This window comes from Talpa europaea (assembly GCF_964194135.1).
Source record: "Talpa europaea genome assembly, chromosome: 7".
In the NCBI taxonomy this organism is placed as follows: Eukaryota; Metazoa; Chordata; class Mammalia; order Eulipotyphla; family Talpidae; genus Talpa; species Talpa europaea.
Window position 1 is genome coordinate 122769448 of NC_140074.1, and position 12380 is coordinate 122781827.

At 55.4% G+C, this 12380-nt stretch overlaps 1 protein-coding gene across 1 annotated transcript in view; it reads right to left on the minus strand.

The window, feature by feature from the left end:
- Positions 1–1026: 1026 nt before the first annotated feature.
- The window catches only part of PLEKHM1 (pleckstrin homology and RUN domain containing M1), a gene marked incomplete at both ends in the record, with an annotated part of 35565 nt that continues 24211 nt past the window's right edge, over positions 1027–12380 (minus strand). Inside the window, 5 exons of the mRNA XM_084237262.1 lie at positions 1027–1138; positions 1895–2052; positions 2540–2603; positions 6965–7158; positions 10150–10295. Of these exons, the coding sequence (XP_084093388.1) occupies positions 1027–1138; positions 1895–2052; positions 2540–2603; positions 6965–7158; positions 10150–10295 (674 nt within the window). The remainder of the gene's footprint in view (positions 1139–1894; positions 2053–2539; positions 2604–6964; positions 7159–10149; positions 10296–12380) is intronic.

Sequence of the window (12380 nt, forward strand, 5' to 3'; positions counted from 1 at the left end):
CTCAGGCTTTGGGAACTGAGGCTCCACAGCCTACTGGGCAGCTCCTGCCGCATGTCCTTGTGATCTTGGCAGCAGGTCCCTTTACCAAGGGCAGCATCACTGCTCCCCGTGGTGAGGCCAGACACTCACGGGCGGGGGGGGGGGGGGGGGTGTGTCTGGCCTGGCCTTCCTTCTTCCGGGCAGGTCAGTCAGGCAGCAGTACCCGCCCATCTGGATGCTCCTCTGTGGCAGAAGCCAGGAGAGCCCGGGCTGAGGGCAAGATGGTTGCCCTTTCCTGGACCAAGGAGGCTCCACATGCCTACAGAGCTGCTCTGAGTCCCCCCTTGTCCTTGCAGGGACCGGGTTCCAGGGGGGACTGTGGTACAGAGTGAGGTGGTGGGTTTCTCAGGAGCAGACGGGCAGGAGAGAGGTGGAGAGGAGAGGTGGTCAGCGGAGGCCCCCCTGGCCCCCGGGTTTGGCACTGGGTGGCACCAAGCGCACGGGGAGTGCGGGCGGCCCGCCAGGGAGAGCAACGGGCACCAGCGTGGTGGCCACTGTCCCGGCGGGCACTGTCCCGGCACTGGCCAGCCTGCAGGTCAGGGCTTGGCTATTGCCTCACTTTGCTAAGGGTGAGAATGCCTGGACTTCTGGGGAGACTTGTGCAGGGTCGAGAATAAAAAAATATTTTCTGTTGAAATATGAAGGGAAAAACCCACTTTAAAAAACTAGACATTTATCAGGAATGTGGAATTGAAAATGCGCCCAAGTCTTGTTTCCACAGTGTTTGAACAGCCCTAATGCAGGTATAGGCGAGGTGAGCAGGGCCTGACTAGCGCCCCCGCTCCCCCCCGCCCCCGCAGCAGATGGGGTACAGGCATCATCCAGGGCCTCCTCCAGGGCTCTGGCTCTGGCTCTGGCCACACCGGGAGTCTTCCTGACAAGGGGGGACAGCTGGGACACCTCAGAGAGTAGCCCGGCCTGATGGCCAGCCCAGCTGGGTGGCCGCGCTGAAACTGTGCCCCACTTCGGGGGGACAGGAGACCGGGGTTAGGTGAGAATGTTCTGTTCCTGGTATTTGCGCCGGCGGGCACAGCGGGGGCAGCCTTTCTTCACCACGGCCTGGCAGCTCTGGTGGAAGACGGTCTTGCATTCGCTACACCTGGGGAGAGGAGAGCTCTGCTGTGCCCTGGCGGGAGGTGCCTGGTCCAGCCAGCACCCACGGCGAGGCAACCCGGGGCTCCAGGCCCCTCCTCTCCGCTCCAAACGAGATTCTCGTGACACCGCACCCCTAAGTCACAGAGCAGAGGCTGGTGCTCTCTATCCTATTTGCTTTCTTATAAATGCTGCTGGAGACTCACTGAACTGCTGCCTATGCTGAGAACACTCAGCCCGAGGTCTGCCTGGGGGCTGAATCCGGGCCCGGAGACACCTCCTGAAAAGCAATGAGTGTGCCCAGCAGCTCAGTCTTCTGCTCCCATGTGGGTGGGAACGGAGGGTTGGTGGGTGAAAGTTTCCATTTAGAGGCTCCTCATCATGAGTGATAATAGGGAAAAGAAGGCTCAGACAGTAGCTTAGGCAGAGGCAGGCCCCACCCAAGGTGCCCACCTTGTGCCAGGCCTAGCGCCAGCAGCCCAGGACAGTAACAGCCTGTCCTTCCTCACCCCATTCTTAGATGACTATTGAGGCCCCAAGGCCCCACTCAGAGCTGGCAGCCTCCTCTGATCCGGGCAGGCAGATGGCTCAAGGAGGCAGGGGAGTCTTGGGGCTCACCTTGCCCTGAGATGGTCCCAGCTGCCAGGACCACCTTGCCACCCCATGCCACTGGCACAGAGAGGACATGCAGTATGTTCCCCCACGATGCCTCTGGGGCTGCCCCCCTGGAATGCTGGGGCCAGCTGGCCAGGGCCCCTCATACCTGACCGTGGTGTCAAACTCAAAGGGGAAGATGATGTCGTGATGGTGGCAGATCTGGCAGATGAAGCCGCGCTGGGTGCACAGGTCGCAATGGTAGACGTGCTGGGAGGCGAATTCGATCAGGGCCTTGAGGAATCCCTCATACGCCCCCTCTGCGATCTGTTGGGGCAAGCGCAGGTGCCAGGGGCCTTTAGGCAGCTGTGGGAGGCCGAGGCCGCCACTGCTGCTCATGGCACCCTCCCCCAAGAAGTCCTAGAGAAGTTTCTTCCCACTTGGGCAGGAAAATGTCCCCGAATCCGGCTGAGCAACGCAGGTGCCCAGACCTTGTGCATGGAGGGTGCTGGGTTGTGGGCTCTGGATACCAACATCCGCTGCCCCTCCCTTGAAGATTGTCCCAAACTCTCATGCTGGGGGGCCTTTCCTCCCTCTGCCCTCCTGGCACGGGATGGGTCCAGGCGCGGGGAAGGGGCCAAGGAGGCCCTGAGGAGCATGGGCTTATTCCAGAGGGGTGGGGGCAGCGGGACAGCGGTCTGAGGTGCTGAAAAGCTGAAGACTGCAGAACCCCCTTCCCAAGTTGACCACCTCCCTCCCTCCTGATTTTTCTAGGAATGAGGTCCTTCTAGAGGCGTGGGGTTGACATTCTCACCTGCTGGAGGTCAGCCACACTGTACTTGTGGGGCGATTCCAAGAGGTAGTTCCTGTGCTTGAGCCTTCACAGAAAACACAAGAGCTTCCTTAGAAGGGTTTCCAGGGCAGGGGCCAACCCTGGCTTGTTTTCACTCCCTCAGCCCAGCTAACCAGACACGAGCTGCTCGGGGGTCAGGGCGGGCCCAGAGCAGCCAGTGCCTGGGCAGGGCCTGGTCTTCCTGGCGACCAGCTGCAGGGACCTTGGGCAAGTTACTCTCAGGACGGCAGGTTTCCTCACCTGAGAAATGGAGCTGTTTCGAAGAATGAGTCATTTATTTAAAGCATTTGGCACAGAGCCCACTTAGCACACTGTAAACAATGAATAATTAGCGACTGTTGTTGCTAACACTGTATTATATGTTTGAATTTATTGAAAGTAGAACTTGAATGTTAATGTTCTTGCCAAAAAAATCTAAGAGATGAATGAATGAATGGATGAGGGTGGTGGGTGTGTTAATTAAGCAGCTGGGAGGAATCCTTTTCCATGTACACAGCCATTAAATTATCACGATGATGGACACTTTAGATATCTTCCAATTTTGTCAATGATAAAAGCTCAATAAAGCTGAAGAAAATTAAAGTTATGAAAAAAATAAGTGTATATAAATAGTGATAAAGAGGAGGTTTAAAGTTAATACTTGGTACCAGGACTGGGCCAAGACCTTCACATATATTAACTTATTTTATCTTCATAATAATCCCGTGAGGTTGGTCCTCTTATAATCCCCATTTTGGAGAGGAAATGGAGGCACAGAGAAGTCAAGTAACTTGCCTGTGGTCACACAGTAAGGGGCAGAGCTGACATTTGAAAGGAGGGGCCTGGTACCAGATCCCAAGTCCTTATCCACCCCGTGAAGGCCTACTGGCTGTTTAACTATTGCCACCATGACACCCCAGGGACAGTGCTGGAGACAGAAACACACAGGATGTGGCCTCTGCCTGAGTCCCTGGTCTAAAGCAGCTGGTTTCATTGCTACGTGAGAGGAACCGAGAGGCGTCCAAAGCATGCAGATCCCATTTCAGGGGGGAAGAGGGGAGGCAGGACAAGGACTGAACCGCCAACCCCGCTCTAGTTTCCCTTTCACCAAAGGCACCCCAAGGGTTATTTAGTGGGGGATGGAAAGGAAACACCTGCAGAAATTCCCCTGGTAGATACATCTGCCTGGCCTGCTGTGTCTGTGTGGAAACTGGGAGTGGGGGAAGTTTATTCCAAGTCTCAGGAGGCTTGCAAACCTGCCCAGACATCTGGGGGGGGGGGCAGGTTGGTGCCAGGCCCTGGGGCATATGGAATGGGAGTTTGGCTATGCCCCACCCTGTGGTCTCAGTTGTGGTCCAGGGAGAGCCCAATTCTGGGCAAAGATGGCAAGTCCCACCAAGTAGCCAGGCAGGCCACGTGAGGTGAGGACGCTGCTGACTGGTCACTCAGTCCACCAAACTGCTTTCCCCAGTAAACTTCCAGGTTTCAGGAAGTCACCATTTATCACCAGGAAAACACGTGTGTACGCGTGTGCGCAGACCGGCCCTGAGTTGGCAGGAAGGGTGGGGCTGATATGGATGGAGAGTCATCTCTGTCATTTGCTCTCTGTCCAGTCATGGAAGCCCTTGGGCCAGCCCAGCGCAGGGCCTTCCCTGCAAGTCACTGTACCCTGGGCCTGTCACACTCTCAGTCAGGCCTTATAGCTGGTTTTTCCACATTTAGTTGAGGCCAGAGTGGAGAGGCTACTTCTCATCCTAGCCTCCAGGGGTGGAACCCACACCCCAGGCCTACTTTGGGCCTGCACAATGAGGAGACCCTCTCTGGCCTCTTCTAGCGTGAGGCTGAAGGAAGGCGGAGGAAGGGCCCAGAGGAACAGTAGGGCTCTCTGGAGGAGGGTGAAAGGTGAGGGGAGAGGCTGCCTCTAAATCTCTGTAACCAGTGAAGAGATGGGCAGACAGGGCACTGGTGGGGGCTGGAGGATGTGGGTGCCAGCCCCATCCTGCGTGGGTATCTCTTCTGCCCCCTTCCCAGGCTGGCGGGAGAAGCACCTGAGGTGCAGTGGGCAGACCCTCCTGTGGGGTTACGGGAAGGCTCCACAAAGACCTGAGAGGACACCCTTGGCCTTGTCTGGCCCTTGGAGGTGTGTCCAGGCCTCCAGTCCCCCTTCTCGCAGAGGACTTGGCCAGGGGCTGCCACTAGCGAAGGGAACTTCACTTCTCCTCCCACATTCAAGATCCGTCCACTCCTCTCAGCCTTCCTCACCTACCCTGTGGTGGACTCTGTCCCAGCCTCCACGCCTCCCCAGACAGATCACTACACCCTGCAGTGGATTACTACGCCCACTGCCGCCAATTCATCTCTCTAAACACTCCCCCGACCCCACCGAATCAGAACGTTCCAGTCCCACATGCAAAACTTTCAGTGGCTCCCACTGCTGGCAGAATAAGATCCAAATGTCTCGCTGTGCCTCACAGCACCTTCCAGGGCAGGCCCTGCACCCACATTTCAGCTGCGCTGAGCCCCCCAAGGGTCCTGGCCAGCCCTGCTCCTGCCGGACATCACAAATCCCCTGAGCCACCCATGCCAGGCCTCCCTTCTCTTCTCTTCAGTTATGTACTAAACCCCAGCTAACTGCGCACGTGATGCCACCACACTGACCGGGGATGAGAATCCAAACTCTCTACTTCCTTCCCTTTTATACTGACTGTTGTCTATCTTTGTAAAGAAGAAGAGCTTATTATTTTTTAATGAAGAAAAGAAAACTCCTGGGCTCAGCTCAGATGCCACATCCTCCGGGAGCTTCCCTGGCCTCTGGGCCCTCCCTCTCGGCACATGCCATGCTGACTGGGGCCTTGTAGCTGTCTGAGCCTCTCACGCATCCCTTAACTCAAGGCCACTTGAACGCAGGCATGATTGACCCAGTTATAGACAAGCTGAGGCCCAAGGAAGTGAAGCAACTTCCCCGAGTCACACAGAGGCCTGGGTGCTGGCAGATTTGCTCCCAGCCACAGCCCTGATCCCTCAGAGCAGGTATGCAGCGCTGCCCCCCAAGGATGGGACAGTGGATGACCAAACAATCTCAGCCAGACGGGGTGCGACCAGCATGGGACCCGCCCTGCAGGTACCTGTTCAACTCAGGTCTGCAGAGACCCTGGGCTGGCGGGGTGATGAGGTTCCACCTGACCCCAGACCCCAGTGACCTGGCTCCGGGAATCTCAGGAAGGATGGTGTGAGTGAAGACCAGGCGCCCAGCTGACGATCCAGGGGAGCAGAGTCTCCCAGGAGCAGTCTTCGAAGCTCCCGCAGTGAGCCAGAGGGTCACTGTCTGAATGTTGTCTATCTTTGCAAAGAAGTTGTTCCTGCAGGCCCCTCAGAGGAGACCAAGGCTCGCATGGCTGCTGTGGGAGACCACGAGGAGCCAGCCTTTGCCCTTGACTGGAGAGAGCTCCGACAGCAGCCCCTGCCTTCTGAGCCCCAGGGGGACCCGCTCAGGGCATGCCCTTGTCCCTCCCCACCAGTCATGCCCCTGGGAGAAGGTAGCCAGGCCTGAGGAGGTGCAGCCTTTCAGACAGGAGGCCCCTGCACCAGCCTGGGGAGAGGAGTGGCAGCTGAAGGTCGGAGAGCACAGCCCCACAGCAGGTGTTACCCCCTCCGCCCCCTCCACTGCTGAGCACTGAAGGCCCTGAGGACATGGGTGCAGGGAAGCTTTAAGGGCATTCTGAGGGCCCCATACCACTCTCACGCTCCTGGAGGATTTGGGGAGAGAAGCTGCATGGACACTGCCGAGCAGCCTGGACAGAGGACTGGCTGGGGCGTAGGCCGGGCCCTGCAGCACCCGGTGGTCAGCTTGGCCTCCCAACCTTCCTCTCCCACTACCCCTCCCCACCTCCTCCTGCTGCAGCCAAAGTTTCCCAGGTGCCTTGTGTCCCTGCCATGTGCATCACTTTCTTTCTGGAACACTCTTCCCTGCTTCTCCTGTCTACCACCTACTCATTCTTCGCTCTCACCTTAGATGTCAGCTCCTCTAGGCAGTCTCCTGCCCCACCCGTGCTCCAACCTGGGTCAGACCACCCACCTCTGTCATCGAGGGCTCCCTGTGCTCTCACCCCTGGTCTAGCTGCTGGCTCTTATCTGCCTCCCCTTCAAGAGGGCACGGCTCAGGGTCCACCTTGCTAGGCCTTGTATTTCACAACCTAGCTGGGTGCTGAGCACTTGGTATGTTCTCAGCCCATATTGAGAATGAATGAATGAACAAATGAATACATAAATAAAGACACGTCACTCCCAAAGCATGTGACAATTCCCCAGGACTGCTGGGAAGGCGATCTCTGCCCAGTCTCGCGTCTCTCCCAAGAGGATGCCTGTGTGAGCAATAGGCGTGCGTGTGCCTGCATCCCGGGTGCTCACCTCTTGCTTAGCTCCTTCAGGGCTCCACTGCGGCACAGGCCCAGGTAGTCACCCAGGAGCTTCAGCTGCTCCCGGCTCCTTTCAATGTGATGCATCCGCTCCACGTGCTCGTACAGAGACGCGTTCACCAGCTGCAGGTTGATGAGGGGCTGTGCCCGGATCTGCGTCAGAAACTTCAGGGCCTGGCGGCAAATCTGGGGACACCAGCAGGCGTTGGAGGTGGGAGAGGACCACCACTTGGCCAGTGCTCCTGGGCCAGGCACTGTATACCTACTCCCGGCCCCCTTCCCCTGGCAACCACCCTCCACGGGAGGTAGTGCTGTCTCCACTTTACAGATAAGGAAACTGAGGTTCTAAGAGATGAAGTGACTTGGCCAAGGTCCACAGCTCATAAAAGTCAAAACTTGAGCTGCTATTTTTGACGCCCAAACCTCTGCTCTGCCTCCATGGCACCAGCTGCTGGTCCTCCCGGACCATGCCTGGACTCCACAGGAGCAGAGGAGGGGATGCTCTGGTCAATGCCCCTCGACCCCCAGGCCTCCCAGGCCCTTCCCACCATTTCCTGTCCTCCCAGCCTCCACAGTCCAGCCCACAGGAAATAAGCGCTGCCCCCTGGGCCCACTCAGGAACCAGGTGACTGGTCTGAGTCAGGTTCCCAGCACAGGAAGCCACAGATCAGACATGGCTTAACTCGAGATTTCCCAAGCTCCGCAGGTTTTGCCAGCAGTACCAGCTGGGGTTCCCCCAAGTCTCTGTGTGGAGGTGAGTGATCAGTCTCAGCCCCTCTCAATTGATAGGGCACTGGAGGTTCTACCCTTGACCCTTACCTAACGCCAAATCCAATTATGAGCGCCTCCTGTTGCCAGGTGCTGGGCTGAGGACCTCAACTACATCCTTTCTTCATCCTCCTATAAACTCAATGGGGAGTGTCCCATTTTATAGCTGAGGAAACTGAGGCCTAGAAAAGCTAATGTGGCTTATCCAACCCACCTGGAGAAAGCAGAGCCCAGGCCTAACTGAATGCTGTCTCCGAGCAGGCGGCTGCCATACCAATCCAGAAGCCCCTCTCCTGCAGTCTCCTTGTCTGACAAGGACGGACTAGCTGATGTTCTCCACTGGCCACTGCTGTGCAGTGGTCAGGGGTTGGGCTTTGGAGTCAGAACTGGATTTGAATCCTGGCTCCACCACTTCCTCACAGTGTGATCTTGTGACACTTACCCTCTTTGTGACTAGGTTCCCTTATCTGTGGTAGGGGAAATAAAAGCACCTACCTCATGGGATATTTTGAGTTTAGATAAATACACATGTAAGCTTCCGGCACGTAGTGGGCCCACTATTAAGTGGAGGCTGCCATCAGACTCCGTGCATGCCTGCTGGGCTCCACCGTCCCCTGGAGGGCCAGGGAATGTAACAGGGTCCTCAGGAGACTGTCACCTGGAGGCTGTGGAGGCCTCTGGCCTGTCTCCCAGATCCACCAGGAGGAGGACTCCTGTTCCCACCTACCAGAGTACCGAGGTGCCAGCCCCAGCTGTGGGGGGCCCAGTGGCAAAGCCTGTCTGACTCGGGTCAAATTGCCCTTCCCCAGACTCAGCTTGAGGCCTAGAGTGAGGTGCATGGGAAAGGGCACAGAGGAATGGGCTGGAGACTGCCAAGCACTGCAGATGGGCAGGGGCTCCGTGCTCCACAGGGACTGTTTCTGTCCCATGCGCGTGGAGACAAAGAAAGAAGTCCTGTCCTGGGCTGACATCCTGCCGGGTGGCAGGCAGGCCTGGCATAAGCAGGTCCACCAGGGTGGTGACAGTGAACAACAGGGCCCCAAACCTGACAGCTGACCACTTTCTAGCTTGATTTTTTCTTTCTCAGAGAGCTGGATTGTTTCCTGAGCTCAGATATGCTTAGGGAAGTGTTGTCATTTTCTAGTTGGAAAAAGGAAGTGGCACAAGGATTACAGCTAGGAACGAGGAGACATCCCTCAGATGAGTCTGGATCTTGTAAATACTGAGTGTATTTTATAGCCATAGGGTTCTTTGCATTTGTGGTGATTTTGAGGTTTAATTTTCTCTGTGTAGTAAAATACTTAACACCGAGGGCAGGGGTGAGGATGAGGTAATCGACCAAAAAGCCAAAGTGAAGCTGACACCTTTGGGGGTTCCTGAGAGGGGTGGGGTTGAGAATCTGCTCCCTGTGCTGGGAGGGGGAGGACACACCCCCATGTTAAGAGTACGAGGAGGCTAGCAGGCCCTGCGTCTTGAGAGAAGCAAGCAGCTTCTTCTTTGGGTTTCTGCGCCTCAGCAGAGGTCTTTGCTTTCGAGAGAAAGCCAAGTTTGTGTGCCTTGAGGCAAACCCTGACCAAGCGGGTTGGGGGCAGAAGGTGTGACAGGTCTTGAGAGAGGGAAAGGGAATAATATAAAGCACTGGGTGGTCAGTGGCTACTGTCTTGTTTAGTCCTCATGCGACCCTGAGACAGATGCTATGAATCCCCCTTTACAGACAAGGAGGCCAAAGTCAGATAATTTGCTTGTGGTAACACAATTAGATACGTGGCTAAGCTCAACTGGGGAAGAAGAAAAAGATCTTAAAATACATCTTAATCAAAAGCATTTGGTGAACATAAAAAAGTATCTGATGTCTATATAAGTGAACGAAGCATGTTATAAAGCACTACGAGTTCAGGATAATTCCAGCTTTCCAAAAATTAGACGTGTAAGTAAATAAAGGCACAGAAAGGGGTAATACTCCACCGGAAGTGCAGTCAGCTGGTGAGCCTGCCCAGCCACCACATCCATCCACCCCCCGCCAGCCATCCCCCACCCTCTGTGCCGCTACCCACTCACCTGCATCCATTCAGCCACTCATCCATCTACTCATCCATCCTGTATCCAGTTATCCTTCCTATCATACTATCATACCTCTCTAGTTGCTGATGCCCTCAACAATTTTGTCTGAGGCCACAGGGAATTAGAGAGAATCTGCTGTAGATTCCCACCTGAGGTCTAAGGCAGGTATTGACAGAGCTCTGTCCAGGGCCTCGTTTTCCTCCTGGTCTGCACCACGGGGCCCGAACCAGTGACACTGGCTTTCCTGGAGCCAAACTCCTCCAAACAGGTGGCCAGAGGCAGCAGAGCTGTGGCCACCCTGTCACTCAGGAGCCCGCCATGACGCGACAGGCTGCACGTGAGACTTACTGGGCGCTTGGTGAGGTCCCAGTTGTGGATGATCCTGGCTGGAATCACTGAGGCATCGTCTTGGTGGCAGATGTCACAGTAATAGAGGCCAGAGAAGGCACAGAGCTTAGGGCGTACAAATGAAAAGCCGATCTGCCGGGAGCAGCCTGGGGAGCAGAAGGGGGAGAGTCAGCAACTCGGGGCCAGTCAGCTCCTACTTAACGCAGAGGCCAGAGTGGCACAAAGGGGCCAGCTATTTCAGGAAAGTATAAAGAGTACAAAGATAAAAACAACCATCGCTCATATTTCCAACACTCAGAATCAATCCTATTAATTAATCTTTACAACAAGAGCTATAAAAATTATTGCCATTTTACAGCTGATGAAATTGTAGCAGAGTGGTCAGGAAAGCGGCCAAGTCATACAGCGATTAAATGGCACAGCTGGGATTCAGATCTGGGCTGGGCTGGTTCTAGAGGCTGGGTTCTCTCCTCGCTAGCTGCCCTTGGTCAGTGCTCGCTGCCTGCTCACTGATGCCAGCCTCCTCTAGGTCCACTCCTCCACTGGGGCCCAGAAATGGAAGCAACTCAGGGCCTCGGCAAGCAGAGGCGGGGGCATGGACAGCTACTGGGGCCAGGGGTAATCAGGTGGTAACCAATGTCCAGGCAGTCTGGACATTGCCTGGTGCCAGCTTGAAGACAGAGCTGCCTGATACCTCTGGACAGTGGTGCAGGGTCTAGCTCCAGTCCTCTGCTGGACCTCCCTCCATGGTGACAGACAGTGGGAGTGGGGTGTGCCCACAGCAGAGCAAAGGGCTGGCTCAAATTCTGTGCACACACCCTGCCTCCCACAGGGCCAGGGGAAAGAGTCCCTTGGGCCTCGAAGGGCTGGTTCTTCTGCCTACCAGGCTCATCCTGACCTTCACTGAACTTTTCCAAAGTTCCATTCTGGCATCTGTAAACTTCAGCAATTACTTGCTATGCTGTGGGTTTATTACAAGCTTTAATGCTACAAGATTTGAAAGTGCCCTGTAAACTATGACATACAAATGGTGTCTGCTGTGTGCCTGGCTGCTGAGCTGCGCTTGCAGGTGGAGAGAGCTCCCTCCCTCATTTCACAGCCTTCCTGGCAGACAGGCGGGTAGCTGGCATGGGGAGAGTTGTCCCCCCAGCATTCACACACCCAAGGCCTGTGATCCTGGCCTCCTGCCTGAGCCTGGCACCCATAGGCTGGCTGTGAATGTTAGGGGCTGGCATGAGTAGTGGCCTGAAGATGTTTTCTGCAGGAAGTTCTGCTCTGCCCAGCTTCTCCTGTGCTCCAGGGGCACTACCGCAGACCACTTCCTTTCAGACGATGAAGCATGCTTTCCCCTCTCGTCCCACAGCTCCACCCCGAGAGACTAGCTCCTAAGCCATGGCTCAGCCTGCAGCTTGCTTGGCACTCTGCAGCAGGGTGACCTCTTCACAGTTCAACCTGATGGCTCGAGGGGTTGTTAAGGGGGTCAGGTTTGGGGAGAAGAGCTAAAAATGGAAGGTGAACAGTGGGGTATCATGCAGCCCTGAAAAATGAGTGTGTGGACAGGCTAATGGGGACTGGGCTACCATAGCTTCTTGGGTTTGCCCATTAAGATCCTTGTGCTGGCTCTGTTGTGAACCTGGGAAAAGGTACTTTACCAGCCCGAGACTCAGTTTTCTCAGCGACCAATAGAGGTAATCGTATAGGACTCTTGTGAAGACTGACTCAAACAATCCAAATAAAGCCTCTGGCACAGTGCCCGGTGTAGAAGAATTAGATCTGATGATGATCATGAAATGATCAGCAGATGTCCTAACTTGGAATAATAGCTGCAATGTATCATTAAGTAGAAAAAACCATGTCACGGAGCAATGTACCCATTTAAACACGCTAAATTTAAATAAAATCGAAAACTCAGCTCCTTAGTTATACTGGCCACATTTTAAATATCTGTAACCACACGCTCTTTGCAGCTATGTGTCAGCACAAATCTGTAAGGTTTTCATGACCACAGAAAGTTCTATTGGACATTTACCAAGTATGGGACCATTTCTGTAGTTTCAAAAAACTGTGTGCACTTGCAAAGACATGCAAAAATACCTGGAAGGGCACTGTGCCCCTGCTCCCAGAGAATATATGGTCAACAACAGCAAAGGGGTGATGGCCTGAGCTTCCTGAGCAGAGGCAGCAGGCAACTGCGCTGCCACCCACGGGTGCCCCCTCAGCAGGGGCCAGCA